Raw genomic sequence first — 11,157 nt, 5'->3', positions numbered from 1 at the left:
CCAGGTAGACTCTGGACCTACCGCGACCCTGAACTGGAAAAGGGTTACAATAACAGAAAGGAGGGATGTTAGTGGATGCTGAAAGCTTGCTTAAAGAGATACATTTTTAATTGTTTTTTAAATGTTTGTAGTAAGTCTGAAGCACGAATGTGTGAAGGGAGAGAACCCCAAAGGGTGGGAGCGGCTATGGCAAAGGCCCTGTCCCCTGAGGAACAGTGCTTAGCTTTGGTGATGGGAGTGAGGAGATTGGAGTCCAATGATCGAAGTCGACGAGATGGACAGTGATGCTGCAGGAGGTCAGAAAGATATAGGGGGGCCAGGTTGTTGAGGGATTTATATGTTATCAGGAGGATCTTATAGTGGATTTGTTGTTGTATGGGAAGCCAGTGGAGCTTTTGACATGTCTCACACCCTTTGAAATCAAAATGTTCGGCCTTGCGAAGGAGTTCACTCGTCACACTGTCTGGGTCACATTGCTGGTTATTGCAAACGGTCAAAGCTCTGAGTGCTTTCAGCAGCAGCAGAATCTCCACACAGTGAAGGTGTTAGGTTAAGACAACTCATCATGAAAGCACTTATACCTACATGAATTGAATAGGCATGGACAGCCATTTATCCTGTTCTGTGTGAGGTGTTTAGGAGAATGGACATTGGCATTCAAATGCAAAGCTTTAGCTGTTCAGGCTCCGTGGTGTGGAACTGCCACTTGGACTGCATTTAAATTGCAGTCCAAACGGCTACAATCAACTGGGCAAAGGGCACGGCCTTTTATTTTGGAATGGGGGATATAAGTAGTTGCTGCTTGTAAATGGTGCCCTGGGAATCAATTCTTCAGTGTTTGTGTCCTGTGGATGTTCCATTTTAAAAAACACAGATAATGTCCTTCACTGCAGGCACGGGTTTTAGATTCATAGGTTTATTAGGCACAGATCATATCATTCATTGATTCATTTTCTGTATCCTCTTCATCCTGTTCAGATTTGGTGAGTTAGAAGCCCACCCAGAATCATTGTGTACAGGGAAGTAACACACTCACACACCTATGGACACTTTTGCACAGCCATTCCACATACGAACACATGTTTTTGAACTGTGGGAGGATATCAGCATACAGAGGAAACCCACACAGACACAGGGAGAACACGAAACACAGACCAAGGTGGGTGATGAACCCCAAACACCTGGGACCGTGAGACAGCGACGCTACCTTGCTCAGCTGTGCCACCCATAATGCTACCAACAGCGCTAGATATATTTGAATAACCACACTTTGACTTTTGATCAGATCTTTTAAATATGTAAAGATTTTATTAGCTTTTACATTTTTTAAATACATTTAATGTCACAGCTCTCACAAATCTGTTAAACACAAGTCTAAAAAGTCATTTATTAAATGTATGCTTTGTACAAATGTCCCGAAGATGGAGAAGAAAAGGTATTTTCTCATCAATTTATTTTTCATTTTAATAAACTGACATCAATGTCATTCTCATCACACTGTATCAAATAATAGACTAAAATCCAGTTATTCATTTAATAATATTTCACATAAATTAATAAAATACCATTAAATTCCTCTGTTAGCACCAATAATGATTAACTCCACTTTGTGTATTTACAAATTCAGTGCTAAAGTCTCAGCCCTGTGACTGTTAGGACTGTGAGTCTTTAAAAAGAGCCATTTAAAGGCAAAAGAATTGAGGGGAAAAAAGGGAAAGGCAAAATGTCCCAATGATGTTGTTCTTATTAAACGTTAAATCTTGCTTTGTTACATTTCCTGTTAAAAGGCATTTTTAAAATGTTCAGTTTGAAGATCTAAATAGCTCCACAATTAAGGAGGCACCCATTTGTCCTCGCTAAAAGACCCCCTGCCAGGTTTATCATTTAAACTGATCAAGTGAATGAGTGCAGTGAAGAAGGTGAACAATGTGAGTGGTGTCAGATGTGGCCTGAATGTAAAGATAACAGACCTGTACTGTCTTGTTGAGGCTGGGACCTTCATTAACACCTTGTTCACACTTTTAATGCCAGGCTGCTGAGGACAGGAATGTGTGGAATGTCTCAAGGTGATCTCTCTCCACATTGGACAGGAACAGTGAATGGCAAACACTTACAGTCATTTACATTAATGCAAAAAGCTCTTTTCCATGTGTCCTTTATGTTAGGATCTGAGGTGTGATTCCTGTGCATTGAACTGAAATAGGCCTTTGCTTCCCAAAATCACAAAGGGTTCACAACAGCATAGAATTCATTTATTTATGTTTAGAGGCTTTGGGAAATTGAACATATCTGCTTTTGATTTGGTCAATATTTATTTCACAGATATCTAGACGTGCAATGAATATTTGTTCAGCTCTTTTAACCTTATATTTTCCAAATGTTACTGGTTTGTGGGGAAAAAAGCTTATAAAATACAGCAGTCCTCAACTATATATCTGTCACCTAGCCTAAAATGTCGTATAAAATTGTTATAAATTAAACACCTAAGTAATTCATTTAAAGCTGTTCATTTTGTTGAATTCTTTACAATGTTTTCAGTTCCACTTTCAGCATTGCCCTGGAGAGATATTTTTCGCGAAGGAAAAAAATACTTTAGGTAAACAAATTCACCCAGGTGCTCTCTGAATTTAAATTATATTTAGGGTTAAATGGTTGGGGGAAATTGGGAGTCATTTGTCCAACACACATTTGGGATTCACTGATCGGGCTCTGATAAAATTGAAGCGCAGGGAAGAGGCCTTTACTTTGAAACCATGCAATTACCGAGCACTGCCACAGGGGGGCAGGCAAACAACACACTGCTCTTCTTAACAAGGCCCTGCCTTTGTGGTCCTCCGGCAAACAGAAGTTCGTCAGCTTTGGCTTTGTCTTAACTGTTTTTAATTTTAATACTAAATTAAAATAACTATATGTTAATATAAATGAATAGATGTTTTCTCCGACACAACTCCTGGGTCTCTCGACCTCAGGCCACTGTCTGTGAAGAGTGTGGTGTGTTCTCCCTGTGTCTGTACGGGTTTCCTCAGACAGCCCCAAAAAAACATCGGTAGGTGGATTGGCTGTGTGTGTGAAATAGTCTACAGATGTTTGTCAATGACTGGATGAGTGCGTAAATAAATTAATATTAGACATTCCTGCTCGAGCAATTTCTAAAGAAAATCTGTTTTTTAACTTTTTAAAGTGATATTCATTATATTGTTAAATATTTAAAATATATTTTTTTTAATTTAGACAATAACAACGTATTATATTTATATTACATTCAAATAATATTATGTTAATGTGACCGTGATTTTTAGGGTAAATCTGTTTTGTATTTTAGCTGAGTAAATATGCCGTTTTCTCAGCTTGTTTCTGATTGGACGGCTGTGAGGGGTACTGAGCGCTGATTGGTTGAAGCCGTAGTAAAGGGAAACAAACGGCGCTCAAAAGGAGCACAGTTTGCTCTGGTTGAGGAGCGGACTGAGCGGCTCTCAGAGGCTTTTACATCGGCTCTTAGTCTAATTTACAGCCCCCTGCAGACTCTCACACTTGTCTGAAGTGTGTATGTTGCTATCAGCTAAGAATTATCCGGCACCTCATTTACTTCAGAAAAGCTTCAGTTTGCAAGTTGATACTTTCTTTTAAAAGAAAACAACATCCTGAGTATATCGAGGAGAAGGCAACGAGAAAAAGATGGTGAGTAGTTCATTATTTTACAGCAGGGCTGTGCTCTTTTACAACTGCACATTTTTGTGTTTTTCTGTCACAGTTCTGCAGACTTGTTGCTGTTATTTTTAACTAAGAACACACTCCCTTCTACCTCACTCTGAAAAGCAAGAACCTTTCCTGCTGTAATATATATTTATATATCTATATTTATTTATGGCTATTCCTTCAGTTCTGTCTCTGAGTTCTGTGCTTATTCAGTGTTTTTTCCGCTGCGTTAGTCCTGTGTAAACCCTGTGTTTATGGAGGCAGAGGGCTTGACAGTGATGTGATGTTTGGCCAAACTGCACATGTGGTCAGCACCAAATGGTCAGCCCCCGTGAGTCCAGTCCCTTAGAGAACAAACACATTGAGGACGAGCTGCTCCCTTTGACAGTTATTGGCTCCATTTGCAAAGATACCAGCTTTTTAGTGTTTTAATTGATGCCTTTGCTCAACATTTAATCACATAAAAACACTTAATTAAGGCTTTTTCCGTATGTAGATTGATCAGTGAGTCTCTATGTCTCTGTTGTATGGTTTATGAGGCAACATCACATTTCCAGAGGCCTTTCACCACACAAACAGCTAATCAAGGCTTACTCCAATAAGCATTAATTTGTTATATTTTTTTCACTTGTCATGAAATGTCCTGTAGGTATTGTGCAGACATGGAGTGACCTAGTAACGTGTCAGTGTTAGGTCTTTGTTCAGTAAAGCCCACTTCTAAATGGTTAACTGCTGTAGAACTGCGTTATAAATGTTATAATTTTAATCTGTTTGTTTCTGTTTATTAATTTATACATAAGTGGTAATGGCTGAGGCATGCTTTTTGTCGTTGTTGGAATGGCTGAACTAATAATAGTATTTCCCCATTTTGAAGACCTCCAATAAAGCTTATTGCAGCCAATTAACAATTTCAAAATGATCAGACTCCGGGATCCCGACCAAGGACAACAACCTTAAACGTCTAGTATGTGTTCCTTAAAGTGCTCTCTCCTTTAGATGCACCTTCAAGCCGAATGAGCCCGAATGATTAGGAAGGAATCTGGCTGGAAGCAAAGTAACCTCCACCCAACCGTATGCATTTTTCATAGCCTTAAGCAAACCGCTGGCGGCTCCCCAGCGCTCCCTCGCCTCACTCTGCTTGTGGAGCCAAACGTTTAAGTTCTCACAGCTGTGATAACAGCACCAAGTGGTCAGCGGTCCTCTCCGCTGCACCTCAGGCCTTGCCACAGGGGGAAGTTAACTCCGCCAGTCGACTCTCTGGCATTCCTCTAAAAACAGCAAGTAGCAATGAGATTAAAACAAATCACAAGTGAAAGTAAAGCAGGTCCTGGAGGAACAAGGTGGAAGGTTTTGGGATTCTTTGGCTTTGAAAAGCCCCCACTTTGGTAATTATCAGAGAGGAAGGGGAGGCAGAGGGCTATTGTTTACGTGGTCATGTAGTTGGAGATGTGATCGGGTGACTTTCAAACTATGAGTCATAACGGCACTATGCCTTGGGATTTCTGATATTCAGTTTTCCCCCCTCTCCCCATTGTGCATTTCTGACTCAGTTGTTTGCTTTTGTGTAGAAACGGATGGATTTTACAAATTCAAAACTGTGAAAGTGTGTGCTGTCTCTGATAATGATCAGCATCAGTCAACACCTCCAACACCTTCATGTCCAAATTAAGCCCAAGGCAGACATTTATAGTTATTTCTTTAGTGACGACCACATATTTTCAGTCGAATTTTGACACAGTGGGCTGTCTTTTTCTAGACTTTCACTTTCAACCAAATCTCAGTGGTGTTTTTGATGGCTCACCCCCATTTTAGTATCTTTTCAACAAAGTTTTTGCTTTATTTCTTGTTTGTATTAAGTGTAATAAGATTAGATTAGTCGTCATCTCCCCAGCGACAGGAATCATAGCAAGTGTATCGTTACACTCCTGGCAGAGCACTGTTTTCCCATCCATAGTAAAGGCCACACAGAAAGAGCCGTGAACTCTGACCCACATTGTTCAGAATGGTTAGAAACTGATGTCACGTCCGCTCTCAGACTCAGGCGTAATGGCTTGAATCACGCTTCACTTTCTTCCTCTTCTTCCTCTTCCCCAGAGTTGGGGAGCTACTCAGGGCGTATCCTGCTTCCACAGCCGGCTCGGATACGTCTGCATTCTGTGTGGCTCACACTCTCAATCCCCTGAGATCCTCTCTCTGTTGTTTAGTTTCTCTCCATTAAAGTGCTTCGTTGTCTTTATAAGGATGCCAAATGTTCTGCGGTTATTTGCTGTAGGGCTTGTGAAACGCAGCTGCTCAGAGTCAGGACTAACTTTAGATTCCTTTTATGTGAATCAAAGGGAAAGCTTAGTCACTTAGGGGACGTGTATGGTCAGAAGCTGCTTTGCTCCAGCTAGGGCTGTGCAGGGGTACCTGAGCGTCCGATGAAACGTCCCAGGTACAGGATTCCTGAAACTACAATACAGCTGTGTTTACACAACCCCCAAAGTGGATTAGGTGGAATGTATCCAGCCAAGGTCTAACGTCTCTCTTTCTGTTCATTTTTCCTTGTAGCTGTGTGTGCGAGACTCGGGCGACTGTTTCCGGGACCAGATGCGCTACATGATGCGCTCTCTGCAGGATCTGAAGCAGATGAGGGAGACCCCTGAGCCTCACGAGCCCCCGAGGCGCTCGTATGCAGTGACGCGAGCCTGTCACCGCAGAGAGCAGCAGCGCGAGCACCTGAGCCGACCGCAGAGCTCTCAGTCCAGTGACGGCACGTACGACTCGGCCTGCTGCCTGGCCAGTCCTCTGGAAGAGGAGGAGGAGGATGAGGAAGATGTGCTCGGACACCTGCCCCGGGGGTCCCCCTGCAGCGAGAAAAGCCTGGACTTTGATTCTGGATATTCTGAAGCCTCGTGGCAGGATGAGGGCGTGGTGCTGCGAAGGACTAGGAATGTCCGAGTTTCGTCGTCAGCCTGTGTCCGAACCAACCGCATCCGGCCAAAATCCACCTCAGACGCTTGTCTGGAGCGCTGGACTTCCTTTGAGGCAAGTGATCCGGAAGACTGGACCACATCTCTGCTGACCAGAGGACGCAATCGACAACCCCTCATCCTCGGAGACAACAGCTTCGCAGACCTCATTAAGAACTGGATGGACCTTCCCGAGTGTCCCGACTCAGCCGAGTTAAAGCCCAACCAGAGTCGCAAACTGGCAAAAGACTTTCTGGTCAACATGAGGCGGAGGCTAGTCGGTATGTCCAAGGGAACAGAAGCAAGAGGGAAGTCCACAGAGCCCTGTTCCAAGCGGTTGTCATGTCCTGCAGGGATTCAGACACCAAAGCCTTTCTTCCACCAGTCCCACACTGGCCTGCACCAGCTAGAGACGGACTTCTACCAGTTCAGTGCCCTCATGAAGACCGGCAGTCGACAGCCCATCATTTGTAATGACATCATTGGATACATCTGAAGCACCTGTCACGGGACGCAAAGACTTTATAATAATTCACGTAATTATTTTATTGTAAGCTTATTTGTAAATAAGGCTCAAAGTGTAATAAAAACATTTGGAAAATTTTACAAAATTTGTTTTGGTATTTTTTGTTCCACCTTTATGTTCCACCTGAACTTAATCATGTTACCAGCTTGTCATCCCTCAGGTAAACTAATGCACAGTAATAAGTAAGTAGTAGTACTGCATTAGTAGCTCTAAAATAGCTCCAAACTACACTGCTGCTTTCATACTGGGATTTCATAAAGGGAATGAGTGTGATTGTGGGGAAGCAGTTCTCTCTGGTTTGTTTACGTTCAGAAGCTCTGTCTCAAGCTCTGTCCTGAATCTAGAGTGGGTCCCTACCTAAATAATCTGAGACGGCAAAAATAAAGTCAATATTACTCACCTATGGAGCAGAAATAAAGCAATATCCTCAGCTCTTTTCATGATTTTTAACATTTGGAGGGCTCATTGTTGTTAGCCTAGCATTGTCTGACCAAGCCACTTTTTTTCCTCTCTTCTCCCCCCCCCCCCTTCCCTTAATCATTTACATACACCAGGGCTTTGTAAACACATTCTACCAGTTTCCAGCTTGAAACCAGACTGGAGAGCAGCAAATGGTGAGGAAACATCACACAGACACTCCCTTTTAAGTAAAAGGCGAGAGATAAATGGGATGATGATGGGTGTCTCTAATACATTGTTTGGTGATGTGGCAGTGTTTAACAACTCACGTAGCACTACTGTGTCTTACCTACACATACCAATGCAACACACCACCTCCCAAATCATACCTGCTCTGTGGGGGACCTGACCATTGAAGGACAGGGTGAAAAAGGGCTAATAGAACAAATAAACTACAGTTTATATTTGAAAACTATGTGGTACGTGGAGCTGAAAGAATGGACAGTGAGTGTGATTTTAATGTTACGTCTAATCTGTAGTTTCATGATTTTGCTGTAATTCTTTACAGATTTAGACGTCGTCATCATGAAAGAACAATGATTAATGAAAGTCCCATAAACGTTTTTTTTCTTTCTTTGAATGTATAAAGCAGATGTTTGTATTAAAACAGCTGTATTTCTTAACAGAGGTGGACAGGATGAGTGAGTTATGCCTCCAGAATCCCTGTGATCAGTGTCCAGTTAAAAACAGGAACATGTACAAAAGAACAATGTTATAGCACTAGTCGATTAGAAATGTAGATGAAACCCAGTCACACACACACTTGGTTACACACTCAACCAGTCACACACACACACACACACACCTGTGAAAAATATCACACAGTTAATGTGGACTGTGGGACATACACAGGGAGAACACACCTGTGCCACTCTGCTGCCTGTTTTTTATTAATTATACAGAAAAAAAAATCAGTGTTGAGTAATAATCCTGAACTTAGTAAGAAACCCAGCAGCAGCTGAGAAAGCAAACAGCGACAGTTGAACTGCTGTCGGGAGCTGAGTGCTGCGGTCAAGTCCCCAACCGGCTACTGCTCTCAGAGGAAGACAGGAACCCTGCGGTGGTGTTTGTGTTTGAGGATGAGGAGGACGGTCTTGTCAACACCTCCTCGGAGACGCCTGCCGAGGAGCGCTCTGATCTCTCCCGAAGGTCAGTGTGTGTTTTTGAGGATGGGGGCAGGGTTATTAGATCAGATCTCCAGGTCCAGATGGTGAAGAGAAGGGCTTGAACTTTTCCTAATAACCCAATCAGCCTCTTTTGTGCAACCCATCACACACAGACACACGTGTATCTTCTTAAGTCACCCATCCTCAAATTCAACTCTTCTTTTAGAAGTCTGAGGTCTAGGGACAGCTACCACAGCAGCTTGTGTGATCCTCCTCCTCCTCCCGCCTCGCTCCACTGCACACCAAACACCCAGACAGATGTTGTCTAAAATGAGCTTAATACAATGTCCTAAGTCAAGCATTTGCTTCAGAAAAGAGTGGTCCCCACTGAAAATTGATGAGCAGCCATCTTTACTTTACTTTAGAACGACTAGCTTTGGAAATATCATTTAAAAATACATTTCCCAATGTTTTTTGGTCTGTATTTTTAAATTTGTAATTCAAAACCTTCTCCTACTCTTTTGTTATTTTATGGTCATTTGTGTGTAGTATTGAAAACCTTCTATTAAAAAAAACAAGTGTACACCATAAATAATATATTCATACATTGTTGCTGATGCCTGCAACAAGAGAAGTTCCTAGTGCATCTTGTATGGGGCAAATAATAAAGCACTCTGAATGAGCTCCTGGTCGACTGGTCCTGGTCGGAGCCATTAAGAGGTTAAACAGTGCACACGGTTTCAGGCAGAAACACAGTATATGTCTCTAACAATGAATAAAGTGAGTAAAATGACTGAATAAATCGGATTAGACAGATTTAAGGAGGCCGTCAACTGATCATTGTCTACACAGTGTCTTTTCAAGTGACAGACTGATGGAGGTGTGTACTGAGGTGAATAACAAAGGAGCTGGATGAATAGCTCAGAGTGTGTTTGAGTGTGCGCTGCTGGTCTTTTAGATCAGTGAAGGCATCACAGAGGACACATTTACGAGATTGTTTTTAAACGCTCTTCAGGACGAGCTGTGGATCATCAAATCTACTGGCAGCTGTAGTCAGTGGAAACGTTCTGGTCACTGACTGTGCTTTTAGTGTTTCAGGTCCACGGTGATGTAACGAGATTCATTCTGATCTCTAGCTGTTTTTCAGAGCAATTAAAAGCCTTGTCATTTTAGATGTACGATTATTTCTGAAGTGTGCTCCTGTGAATCTAATATTTTTTTACTGTATTTATTTTACAGTCTGTTTTTTCGCTACTTATTGTAGTTATTTTTATTGCAGTTATATTTATTGTAGTTTTTATTCATAGACCTCTTACTTCATTTATATCAGGTTACTTTTCTCTTGTATTTTCTCTACTGTGAGCTGTAACACTATCTACCTGTCTATTTGTCTATCTATCTGTCTGTCTGTCTCTCTCTGTCTATCTACCTATCTATCTGTCTGTCTGTCTGTCTGTCTGTCTGTCTCTCTCTATCTATCTATCTATCTATCTATCTATCTGTCTCTATCTGTCTGTATCTATCTATCTATCTATCTATCTATCTATCTATCTATCTATCTATCTATCTATCTATCTGTCTGCCTCTAACTGTCTCTATCTATCTATCTATCTATCTATCTATCTGTCTGCCTCTATCTGTCTCTATCTATCTATCTATCTATCTATCTATCTATCTATCTATCTACCTGCTATCTATCTATCTATCTATCTATCTATCTATCTATCTATCTATCTATCTATCTACCTACCTGCTATCTATCTATCTATCTATCTATCTATCTATCTATCTATCTATCTATCTGTCTGTCTCTCTCTGTCTATCTACCTATCTATCTGTCTGTCTCTCTCTGTCTGTCTGTCTATCTACCTGCTATCTATCTATCTATCTATCTATCCATCTATCTATCTATCTATCTATCTATCTGTCTGTCTCTCTCTGTCTATCTACCTATCTATCTGTCTGTCTGTCTGTCTCTCTCTGTCTGTCTATCTATCTATCTATCTATCTATCTATCTATCTATCTGTCTGTCTCTCTCTGTCTATCTACCTATCTATCTGTCTGTCTGTCTGTCTCTCTCTGTCTATCTACCTATCTATCTGTCTGTCTGTCTGTCTCTCTCTGTCTGTCTATCTATCTATCTATCTATCTATCTATCTATCTATCTATCTATCTACCTGCTATCTATCTATCTATCTATCTATCTATCTATCTATCTATCTATCTATCTATCTATCTATCTATCTATCTGTCTGTCTGTGGTGTTACAGTTAAACTGTGTGTGTGTTAACAGTCCTGTAATTGTATTTATTGTTTATTCTGTGAAGCTCCTTGAGATTACACTTTGTTAAAAAATGTGCTTTCGATGAAACAGATTCTTCTTTTATCTTTTTATTAAAATAATTTTATTTAGTTGTT

The 11,157-nt window shown here is 41.3% G+C and overlaps 1 protein-coding gene across 2 annotated transcripts; it reads left to right on the top strand.

Moving 5' to 3' along the window:
- The first annotated feature begins 2,847 nt into the window (after positions 1-2,847).
- On the top strand, positions 2,848-7,225 carry inka1b (inka box actin regulator 1b). Of its 2 annotated transcripts, XM_066665769.1 has the most exons (3): positions 2,849-3,046; positions 3,323-3,678; positions 6,247-7,225. In XM_066665769.1, exons 2-3 carry the CDS (start codon positions 3,676-3,678, stop codon positions 7,141-7,143), a joined length of 900 nt encoding a protein of 299 aa, XP_066521866.1. In that variant the 5' UTR covers positions 2,849-3,046; positions 3,323-3,675; the 3' UTR covers positions 7,144-7,225. The 2 variants fall into 2 exon arrangements, with proteins under 2 accessions (XP_066521867.1, XP_066521866.1); XM_066665770.1 differs by lacking the exon at positions 3,323-3,678 and having other exon boundaries at positions 2,848-3,046.
- Positions 7,226-11,157: the final 3,932 nt, after the last annotated feature.

Source organism: Hoplias malabaricus, chromosome 3 (assembly GCF_029633855.1).
Source record: "Hoplias malabaricus isolate fHopMal1 chromosome 3, fHopMal1.hap1, whole genome shotgun sequence".
NCBI classification, from domain to species: Eukaryota; Metazoa; Chordata; class Actinopteri; order Characiformes; family Erythrinidae; genus Hoplias; species Hoplias malabaricus.
This window is presented reverse-complemented; position numbering and strand designations above follow the sequence as displayed.